The sequence below is a fragment of the Anabrus simplex genome, chromosome 5, assembly GCF_040414725.1.
Source record: "Anabrus simplex isolate iqAnaSimp1 chromosome 5, ASM4041472v1, whole genome shotgun sequence".
NCBI classification, from domain to species: domain Eukaryota; kingdom Metazoa; phylum Arthropoda; class Insecta; order Orthoptera; family Tettigoniidae; genus Anabrus; species Anabrus simplex.
The window spans coordinates 266,080,705-266,093,086 of NC_090269.1; the positions used below are offsets into that span (position 1 = coordinate 266,080,705).

At 38.3% G+C, this 12,382-nt stretch overlaps 1 protein-coding gene across 2 annotated transcripts in view; it reads right to left on the bottom strand.

Moving 5' to 3' along the window:
- Positions 1–4,606: 4,606 nt before the first annotated feature.
- BicD (protein bicaudal D) overlaps positions 4,607–12,382 on the bottom strand; it is a 182,938-nt gene continuing 175,162 nt past the window's right edge. For both annotated transcript variants that reach the window (XM_067147379.2, XM_067147380.2), the window contains exon 12: positions 4,607–8,312. In XM_067147379.2, coding sequence (XP_067003480.1) covers positions 8,032–8,312 — 281 coding nt within the window. In that variant the 3' untranslated portion in view covers positions 4,607–8,031. The remainder of the gene's footprint in view (positions 8,313–12,382) is intronic.

Genomic DNA, 12,382 nt, shown 5'->3' on the forward strand with positions numbered 1-12,382 from the left:
CAACTAATAGGGAATCTGCTACCTGGGCGACAGTCCCATGTGCTATTAATCATAACATCACTTTCTATAAGTAGCATACATATAAAGCAATTTCCTAGTAGACATAATATTGTAATTAAATATTTCAATGAAATATACAAAATAACGTATGAAAAGAGGCATGCAGATTAACACAATGCTAATAATGGAAATAAAAGAGATTCGTCATAATAAAGACTCGAACCTGCATACCTGGTATTACGAAGTGAGCATGTTAGCCATTACGCTACGAGAACACTTCAACAGTTACGATACATATATGAACTTATACCTCGTGTCTGAAAACTGAAAAAGTAGAAAATTAAAGCCTATTTGAAATGATTTCCACATAGATTTTGATTTTATATCCTTTTAAAGTTTCTTTACGAAAGCTTGACTTACAAAATGTGTTCCCTAAGCTACCGATGCGAGAGGCTGGTGTGACCGTTGCAACACAAGGGAAGCATTAATGTTCAAGATCCTGCAATACAATATCGGCCACTGTTACAGTATCATGCTTTTTTCAGTATACTAAACTACAGTAATTTAAGTTATATGTCACAAGAAATACAGCTAATAATGTTCAACTCTCAAAACTTGCCCGGCAGGTAAAGTCTTATTGGGCCCTCGAAGTGGCCAATAAATTACGCGTAGGGTAACTACGATTTATGCTGCCGATAGCGCTACCTGGGGGTGGTCGAACGGAAACATCCTTTTATGCGGAGGGAAAAAATTACGCGCTACTTTACCAGTAGGTGGTAAAACCGGCCCTTAGTATTAAGGATTGTATATATATCATCCTCCTCTACGAACCATGTGACCTTGCCGCGGTGGGGAGGCTTGCGTGTCCCAATGATGTAGATAGCCGAGCCGCAGGTGCAACCATATCGGATGGGTATATGTTGAGAGACCAGACTAACGAATGGTTCATCGAAAGGGGGGTAGCAGCCTTTCGGTAGTTGCAAGGGCGGCAGTCTAGATGATTGACTGATACGGCCTTGTAATAATACTCAACATGGCTTAGCTGTGTTGATACTGCTACACGGCTGAAAGCAACGGGAAACTACAGCCGTAACCACCTCCCGAGGACATGCAGCTCTCTCTGTATGAATGATGTACTGATGATGGCTTCCTCCTGGGTAAAATATTCCGGAGGTAAACTAGTCCCCCATTCGGATCTCCGGGTGGGGACTACACGAGAGGGGGCGATCATCAGGAAGATGGATACTGACATTCTGCGAGTCGGAGCGTGGAATGTTAGAAGTTTGAATCGTTGTGGTAGGTTAGAGAATCTGAAAAGGGAGATGGATAGGCTAAAGTTAGATGTAGTTGGTATAAGTGAAGTACGTTGGCAGGAAGAACAGGATTTTTGGTCAGGCGACTACCGAATTATCAACACGAAATCAAACGGGGGTAATGCGGGAGTTGGTTTAATAATGAATAAGAAAATAGGGCAGCGGATAAGCTACTACGACCAGCATAGTGAAAGAATTATTGTCGCCAAGATAGACACCAAACCAATGCCCACCACAATAGTGCAGGTCTATATGCCTACTAGTTCAGCGGATGATGAAGAAATTGAAAGAATATATGAGGAGATAGAAGATTTAATACAATATGTCAAAGGTGACGAGAATCTAATTGTGATGGGAGACTGGAACGCAGTGGTAGGCCAAGGAAGAGAAGGTAGCACAGTAGGAGAATTTGGATTGGGACAAAGGAACGAAAGAGGAAGTCGGCTGGTTGAATTCTGCACTGACCATAATTTAGTCCTCGCCAATACTTGGTTCAAACACCACAAACGACGGCTGTATACGTGGACGAGACCTGGAGACACTGGAAGGTATCAAATAGACTTCATTATGATTAGGCAGAGATTCAGAAACCAGGTGTTGGATTGCAAAACTTTCCCAGGAGCAGACGTGGACTCTGACCACAACTTGTTGGTCATGAAATGCCATCTGAAGTTGAAGAAATTGAAGAAAGGAAAGAATGCAAAAAGATGGGATCTAGACAAGTTGAAAGAAAAGAGTGTGATGGATTGTTTCAAGGAACATGTTGCACAAGGACTAAATGAAAAGGCCGAAGGAAACACAGTAGAGGAAGAGTGGAGAGTCATGAAGAATGAAGTCAGTAGGGCTGCTGAAAAAATGTTAGGAAGGAAGAAAAGATCAACTAAGAATCAGTGGATAACTCAGGAGATACTAAACCTGATTGATGAACGACGAAAATACAAGAATGCTAGAAATGAAGAGGGCAGAAAAGAATACAGGCGATTAAAGAATGAAGTGGATAGAAAGTGCAAGGTAGCTAAGGAAGAATGGCTGAAGGAGAAGTGCAAGGATGTTGAAGGCTGTATGGTCCTGGGAAAGGTAGATGCTGCATACAGGAAAATCAAGGAAAACTTTGGAGAAAGGAAATCTAGGTGTATGAATATTAAGAGCTCAGATGGAAAGCCACTGCTAGGGAAAGAAGACAAAGCAGAAAGATGGCAGGAGCATATCCAACAGTTGTATCAAGGTAACGATGTAGATAATTTCGTTCTGGAACATGAAGGGGCTGTTGATGCTGATGAAATGGGAGACCCAATTTTGAGGTCAGAGTTTGACAGAGCTGTGAGTGACCTAAATAGGAACAAGGCACCTGGAATTGATGATATTCCCTCTGAATTACTGACTGCCTTAGGAGAAGCCAGCATGGTAAGGTTATTTCATTTAGTGTGCAAGATGTATGAGACAGGAGAAGTCCCATCCGATTTTCGGCAGAATGTTGTTATACCTATTCCCAAGAAAGCCGGTGCTGACAGGTGTGAAAACTACCGCACTATTAGTTTAGTATCTCATGCCTGCAAAATTTTAACACGTATTATTTACAGAAGAATGGAAAAACAAGTTGAAGCTGAGTTGGGGGAAGATCAATTTGGCTTCAGAAGAAATGTAGGAACACGTGAAGCAATCCTGACTTTACGTCTGATCTTAGAGGATCGAATCAAGAAGGACAAGCCCACGTACATGGCATTCGTAGATCTAGAAAAGGCATTCGATAATGTTGATTGGACCAGGCTATTTATGATTCTGAAGATGATAGGGATCAGATACCGGGAACGAAGAATTATCTACAGTCTGTATAAAAATCAGTCTGCAGTGATAAGAATCAAGGGCTTTGAAAAAGAAGCAGCAATCCAGAAAGGAGTGAGGCAAGGCTGCAGTTTGTCCCCTCTCCTTTTCAATGTTTACATAGAACAGGCAGTAAAGGAAATCAAAGAAAAATTTGGAAATGGAATCACAGTCCAAGGAGAGGAAATCAAAACCTTGAGATTTGCGGATGATATTGTTATTTTATCTGAGACTGCAGAAGATCTCGAGAAGATGCTGAATGGTATGGATGAAGTCTTAGGTAAGGAGTACAAGATGAAAATAAATAAGTCCGAAACAAAAGTAATGGAGTGCAGTCGAACGAAGGCAGGTGATGTAGGAAATATTAGATTAGGAAACGAAGTCTTAAAGGAAGTAGATGAATATTGTTACTTGGGTAGTAAAATAACCAACGATGGCAGAAGTAAGGAGGACATAAAATGCAGACTAGCACAAGCAAGGAAGAGCTTTCTTAAGAAAAGAAATTTGCTCACTTCAAACATTGATATAGGAATTAGAAAGATGTTTTTGAAGACTTTTGTGTGGAGCGTGGCATTGTATGGAAGTGAAACATGGACAATAACTAGCTCAGAAAGAAAGAGAATAGAAGCTTTTGAAATGTGGTGTTACAGAAGAATGCTGAAGGTGAGATGGATAGATCGAATCACGAATGAAGAGATACTGAATCGAATTGGTGAGAGGAGATCGATTTGGCTAAATTTGACGAGAAGAAGAGATAGAATGATAGGACACATCTTAAGACACCGAGGACTTGTTCAGTTGGTTTTTGAAGGAAGTGTAGGTGGCAAGAACGGTAGGGGTAGACCAAGGTATGAATATGACAAACAGATTAGAGCAGATGTAGGATGCAATAGTTACGTAGAAATGAAAAGGTTATCACAGGATAGGGTGGCATGGAGAGCTGCATCAAACCAGTCTATGGACTGATGACTCCAACACATATATATCATACTTTTATTTTTCCATTTCTGTTCATGTCTATTTTGCTGTTTATGTATTTTGAATTTTATCTGAGAAATTGTATATTTTGTATAAACTACAACCCTAACATACCTTATGGTAAAATAGGGTTCACAGCACTTTGGAGATTAAATAACATAATGTAATTATATAGTATATATAATTATACAGTATTATTATTATTATTATTATTATTATTATTATTATTATTATTATTATTATTATTATTATTATTATTATTATTATTATTATTATTATTATTGGAGATCTGAATGCCCATATGGACACAAATAATGATGGAGTAAAAGAACTGGTAAGAAAATGTAATGATTTGTAAACACCCAACTCTGGTTCCTCAAAAGTAAACCACAAATGTTCTAATATATGTTTCTGTAGCAAATGGCATTAATTACACACACATACACACAAAATCTTGCACACAGGGAAAGAAAATAATGAGACATATTTTGTAAATAAGTTATGTATTTTAGTTGCAATATTAATTACAAATCCCTTATATTTGGAATTCACTAAAAACAGTTACTGACATTCCTTTGTAAATTTACAGAAGGAAAGAACTGCTTTTACAGGATGGAACTTGAGGAGATTATTATCAAAGGAAAGGCAAATTATGTATCTTTCGATTATTTTTTTTTACATGTACTGTAATAAACATCATAATATATGACTAAGTCAAAGGGATGGGCAGGACAACCATTAATTGGTCAGTTTTCTCAAGGCGGATTTGTTATACCTTCAACAAATTCTAGACTGAACTTTATATTATTGCTACTATAATTCATAAATTCACCAATATGTTATATCAAACTGCTCTGCAGTTAACAGCATGTAAATAATATACCCATAACACCACTGCTGGCTGCAAGCTGCTGAAAAATATACACTAATATTATAAATAAATTATATAAAATGCATCTTTGCCATAAGTAGAAGAGTAATTTGCTGTCTAAATCTCTATCAATACAATATTAATCACAGATCATAATTAAATGGCCTTTCATTATTCTATTCAGCCTTGTAAGTAAATCGTATATACTCTGAATACATAAACTACATTACAACAACTAATAAAATGCTCGAGCATAATTAAAATATATGTACTTACAAAAACATTTTACAAATACATCACAACTCAGGACATTAAAATATACAAAATATAAAGACTTTTTGTACCCAATACCAACATAGCAAAGGAGTTTGTTTCTATTGTTAATAAAATATAAGCAACATTATGATATAAAGATACTAGCAAAAAAAAAATGTGAACTTCTTGCCATGTAGCTATCGTCGAAGAACCAATAATTTAAAAAAATAGTAAATGGTTTTCTATTTACAATTTTATATTAATTGCCACCAAATTTAAAGCCCTACATACAGTGCACTTTTTTCTTGGAATGGCACCAACAACCAATAAATTGTTAGAGAAAGATGTTAAATTTACAGATAGTATTACATACACTATGAAAATACTAGCAAGCCATTGCAGTGGTAGTTATGTTTTGTGAATTCCCTTCAGTAAAACCCATGGGAAAATAGTGAAAATGTGCTGCTCAACTAACATGAATGACCAGTTACCCATCCATGAAAAAGAATTTACAGCAGAGTTTACAACATTCTTCAATATCTACACAACAGTATATGAAAATAATTTTATGATGCAAGATGAGAATGTTTGTCAAATAAATGAATCCAAAGATCAGTAACATCTCTGGCTTCAATCTATGAATGTAGTGCTACTACATACTAATGAAATTAACAAAATGCAAACAGATATCTTTCTTTGCTATAGTCATCCATCATCAGTAACCAAATCCAAGAAATACATACACAAGGGATATCAATCTGTCATGGAGGGGAAACCTGGTATTTGAAATCAATAATGGAAATTAGCACAGTAACTACAGATCCAATTCTCCAAAGCCATTCTTCATTCATTAATACCCATTAACCTCATCAGGAACTGCTTCAATGCCCAGGACAGAAAATACTGCCTGCTTATTTAAAGCAATCTCTTTTTTTTTGGAAAAGAAACTGAATACATATCAGCAATAATCAGTCTTGAAGTCTTGACTTATGAAACAAGACCTGTGCGGCACTGTACAAATATTTTAGTCTATACACCTCTTGTTCCAATATTTAAAAAAATGTTTACAACATCATTAAAATCTAGTTAAAAGAAGTTACATAAGTTATCCATAAAACCACTATTATTCTAAGGTTCTGTAACAACAACTGATCCCAGTGCTTCTCCTAACCAGTTAATGACTAATCCAATTATTACATTTGCTGTACACAACAATTCCTTGCTGTATTCGCAAGTCCATGAATGAATATATTATCAAGTATACCCATAATAAATTAAGGTATTGAAACAATAAGTATAGTTGGAAATGCACATAAACTGCCATAAAAATTATACATTAAAAAAAACGTCTGACAGCTGGGTGATATCAACTGAGAATTACAATAGTTGCCAAAATATTTTTCAACAATAACAACAATTAAATCTGCTGTTTCACAGATATTTACCAATAATTTGCATTCCATTCTCTCAAGCCAATCACTTAATCACAACATTCAACCAATAAAATTACAATAGAATTCTCGCACAACTTTGGTACAGTTCTACACTAGATAGGGGACGGCTGTTCCATTCCGTATGGCTCGGACACTTGCTCAATTAATCGTTCGTAGATGGACAGCCGGAACGGAACAGTTGGGAAGATACTAGATCAGACAGCATCTCTATTTGCCAAAGGAGAGAATTTCTACATACCTAGAAAAATTCTCAATATCTGCAAATTAAAAGATCTCAAAGAGGAGAAAGTAAAATATATTACATACAGTGTAATTAAATTAATTACAATACTTATTTTTTACTTTATGATAAAATAATCACCGTACGTAGAAATAAAATCTTATAAGCCAATATACAGAACTGGAGGAATACAATTCCAAATTATGTCTAACACAGAAGTGGATAATATCTTGAGGTATATTACGTACATCCCAATTTTTAAATTATATAGTTTATTTACATAAAATTATGAAATTAAAAGGACAAGACTAGCTTTCATCAGAGCCCTGTATAACAGGTATCTTATGAAAAGAATTCACAACTCTTTCTTAACCACAAACCGTGCACACTCCTAATCCCAACTTTCACATCAAGAAGAATTCGGAAAATAGAAATGTCAAAAATAAATTATTTAATTAGTTTGTCACAAAATGTGGAAGAGCAATTTTCATATGAAATTTTACTATGATGTAAGAACTTGCATGATCTTAACACTATGAAAAATCATTAGGGTAACACCAGGCCATTAAATAACACAGGTTTCATTCCATTCTACTGTTACCTATGACGATTTTACCATAGCAAATGTCCAACATGCATTTTAGAGAACAATACCTGAAATTATAACTGATATATTCGTTCATAATTACACTTATGCAGCACTTTAAAGACACCACTATCTAATGCAGTATTTAGACATATGATATGGCTTGCACTCTTATTTAATAATGGTACAAGTTCTTACAATAAAAATATGTCTGCAACAAGGTAGCAAGAACATGAGTTTCATTATACCAAAGATTCTTGTGAATCTTCAAACCCCCATTCAACTTTTGGTCCTCTCTATGTACAAAATTACTGGGGTTTAGTACTCTATTGGAAGAAAGTTCTATAGTTTCTCATAACTTACATTATGTCATATTTGGCCTCATAGTAGCATTGTATGCATAAAATTTAATTCTGCAACTTCATGAGTTGCCAGTCAAACGCCTGAATGGAACGGACGGTTTAGTGACCATTCAGTACTTACAGAAAAATAGCTAGAAAGGCCAGCACGCAGGCCAAGAGCCGCCCTCATGGCTAGAAGTAATCTCGACTAGTATGCGAGCGGCCAGGTTGAGGAAAGCGAGCTTTGGCTCCTCGCCCACCAGCTCCAGATGGATGCCGCCTGGCATTGCGAATCTCACGATCCATCTCCAGTTCCTCTAGCCTCTGAGTCAGAGTTAGCTTCTGTTGCACAGCAAGTCTCAGCAACTGATTCAATGTTTTCTTCTCCTCTTCAGCTGCTCCTAATTGTCGCTGGAGTTCATCGACCTGTGTTACATACTCCTCACAGCGTGCAGCAAACATGGCTCGTAAACCTGGATAAACAAGATGCAAACAGTAGCTGTCATGTATGCATACAAGCAAGTGAAAAATATCAAAATCATAGGCAGCTGCATGAGAACATTCAGTGCAGTAGTATTCAAAATAAGAAATTTTTAAAAAAGTGACTGGTGATTGCTCACTGATCGCTGATCAATAGTGCATTTTCCTAACATCTTTGTCATCATTTGAAAATGCTACTTTGTAAGTAAACAAGATACATAACAAATCTAATGTATTACGTCTTAAAATACATTCACAAAAATTGACTTGATTATGAAATATTTCCATGTATTATTATTATTTATTCAGCGTATGACATTAAAAATAAAAAACACACAATCACAAATTAAATATACAGAACACTATGTAGGTTACAATTTCACCATCAAGCTCTGCAAATAGTCTATACAAGAAGGATTTGGGTCAAGAAAGTCTTTTGGGCTACCCTGATAAGCACTCAAGGGGCATTGTTCTACTATACGACGAACTGTTTGCTTAGGGGCATCGCAGCTACATTCCGGGGAGGGAAGTTTGCCCCATTTATAGAGGAAGTCAGCGCACTTTCCATGGCCTGTCCTGATACGATTGAGGGTTGTCCAGGTTTTGCGAGGTAGGTCAAACCCTTTTGGAATACTTGTTATACAGGGGAAGTTCTGATACTCAACTGGAGCCATAGAAGTCCATTCTTGAAACCAATCCTGCTGCAGGCTGAATTGGCAGTCCTTATTGGTGGATTTCTGGATTGAAGTCTGTTGTTCAAGGCATAGGGTAAGTTATATCTCCATGAATTGGCAGACTGGAATTCCTCGACAGCTTCTGGTACTCATGCAACAAGGCATTCTTTCTCCGTAGATGAGGTGGAGGAATATGGCTCAGAACTGGTAGCCAAGAAGTGGGGGTAGATTTTATGTTTGCCGATATAATGCACAAAGTATGATTTAGCTGAATATCAACCAGTTTTGTGTAACAGCTGTTCAACCAGACTGGAGAGCAATATTCTGCAGTTGAGAAGACAAGGGCAAGAGTTGAAGTTCGTAAGGTCAAAGCAGAAGAACCCCAGGTGGTGCCACACAGTTTATGGATGATATTGTTCCGTGACTGGGGTTTGGCTTTTGTCACCTTCAGATGTTCCTTGAAGGATAGTGTTCTGTCAAGGGTTACTCCGAGGTATTTTGGGTGTTTGTTGTGGGGAAGTCTAGCGTTCTGGAATTTGACATTAAGTTCACGGTGGGCCAGTTTGTTGTTGAGATGGAAACATGAGACTTCAGTTTTACTCAAACTTGGCCTAAGTCTCCACTTACGAAAGTACTGATCTAAGGTGGCGAGATCAGCTGTCAGCGTATCTTCGGTGTTCTCCATAGATTTGCCCTGCGTTGCAAATGCCCAGTCATCCGCATAACCAAATGCTTTAGAGGCTGTTCTCGGTAAGTCTGATATATATGTTAAACAGCAGAGGTGCTAGTACCGATCCTTGAGGAAGACCGTTATTAAGGATCCTTTCCTTACTTGTCTTGTTTCCCAAAATTACACGAAACCTCCTGTCTATAAGCATGTTTTCTATGAGCTTGGCGATTTTCTTGCAAGGTATTACTCGAAGCTGTTTGTAGATGAGTCCTTGTCTCCACACTGTATCGTATGCTGCAGTAAGATCCACGAACACAACTGAGGTTTTTAGTTGATTTTGAAAACCAGCTTCAATATGTGTAGTCAGAGTGAGAACCTGGTTTCTGCAACTTCGATTTGGGTGAAAGCCCGCTTGTTCAATGGATAGATGATCAAGAACTACTGAGCCAATTCTATTGTAAAGAAGACTCTCCAGTCATTTGTAAACCACACTCAGAAGTGCAATTGGGCGGTAGCTTTGAGGATTTTTACAAGATTTACCTGGTTTGAGAATGGTGATGATCTTTGTCTGTTTCAGAAGTCAAGGGATGGACCCTGTTTCTAAGATATTGGAGTAGAACTTGGCTAACCAGATCATTGCATATTTCCCAGCATGCACTAAAAATTCTGAGTGAATGCCATCAAAACCAGGGGCTTTTCCTGATTTCACATCTTTTAAAGCCATAGCAACTTCCTCTCGAGAGAATGGACAGGAAAATCTGCTGCCCTCAAGACTGTCTGATTTCAAAGCTCTGATTTCCCTTTTGATTGCAATGGTATGGTCATGATCTTTAGGAGCATTTGAACTTGACACGATATGAGATGCAACTTTGTTGGGGTTTATAGGAATAATGTCTCGAGCTACTCGGCTCCCATCTCCTAATTTCCTTAACAAGGACCATGCCTTCCTGCTTGAATGTTTGAAGTCGAGGTTTTCAACTGTTTCTGTCCATTTCTGTCGGCGAGCAGTGTCCAGGCTGTGTAATAGTTGATCAGCTGTGTTCTTGTCTCCAGTTGTTTGGAATTCTTGATACAGTTCTTCACTAGCTTCGCTCCATCCATCCAGGTATAAACTTCTTTGCTGTGCTTATTACGGCACCTGTAAATCTCTCATAGTTGTCACTTGTTGGGGGAATCCATCCCAATACCTTATCAAGCTGTTCAGTAAAGGCAGGCCAGTTTGCCTTTCGGAAGTTCCAGCATGGATGAGGAGTAGTTGAAACAATAGGGACTTTTATTCCAATCTCTATTACAACTGGCCGGTGCTGGCTATGAGGAAAGACGGAGAGAACTTTTCGTGTAACTGGTATTGGGGTGCAGTTGTTATTAGATACAAACACAAGTCAGGATTAGACTCTTGTCCCCATGCTGCTGATCTAAAAGTGCAGAGATCTTTAGCATCATAAATAATATGGAGGTTGTGATCCTCAGCCCATGAAACCAAAGATTCCCCATTCTCATCACTAGAAGTGTATCTACATTGTTCATGATGACTGTTAAAATCCCCAAGGTAGACAGCTGGATGTGGCTGGTGTTGGAGAACACTAGGGGGCCATTGATCAGCTGGAGGTTTATACACATTAGTGACTGTAATATCTCCTATTGTGGTGATCACAGAGTGGATGTTTTCAGCAGTACTTGTAGTGCACAGCGACGCATTTTCAACAGCGTGTCTTACATATGTTGCGACCCCGTATGCATGATGGAATGTAGCTCCTAAAAGATCATAGCCAGGAACTTTTACTCTAGAGTGCAGTTGATCTTCATCTGCTGCACGAGTTTCCTGGATAACAATCATATCAATATTTTTATCGAGGGATATTCTCGATAGTAGCTCGCCCTTAGCTCCACTCATTACTTCTATGTTGAGCTGGAGAATTCTGATCATTGGTCCTAGATTTCTACATAGTGGGCCCCTAGAAGGACCATTTCCATTAGATTTTGTCATTGTGATGAGTTTTAAGCCAGGAGATCACTAGGATTATCTGGCTGTCAAATGCTGACGTTCAGTTTGGTAATGGAAAATATTTTCCAACTACCTTAGCAGGGGCACCACGGGCAGGAATCAGCTTCTTTTTTCTGCTAGGGGCTTTACGTCGCACCGACACAGATAGGTCTTATGGCGACGATGGGATAGGAAAGGCCTAGGAGTTGGAAGGAAGCGGCCGTGGCCTTAATTAAGGTACAGCCCCAGCATTTGCCTGGTGTGAAAATGGGAAACCACGGAAAACCATCTTCAGGGCTGCCGATAGTGGGATTCGAACCTACTATCTCCCGGATGCAAGCTCACAGCCGCGCGCCTCTACGCGGAATCAGCTTCAGCAGGTAGCACTTGATGGATACACACAGGATATGGATGGAACTTATGATGGTGCAGAATATGTAGCTAACTTGTCTAACTCATCCCACTTGTTTTCATAACATCCCAGGAACTGAGCTAATGTGTGGATCTACAGCAACAGCTGCTAGAAAATTACCCTCACCATCTCCTCCAGACACTGTTTGTTTCAGTAACATTTTCAAGGTGTTACACATTAATTTTCTCTTAGTTTATTAAAAAGATTCGCAAATAGTCGCTGAGGTGACCGATGCCCGTCAGAGTTTCTCTCAATGTACACAATGCAAGAGAGCAAAATAGTTTTTCTAAATTCTCCACACACCAGGATAATTTCAATTTTTT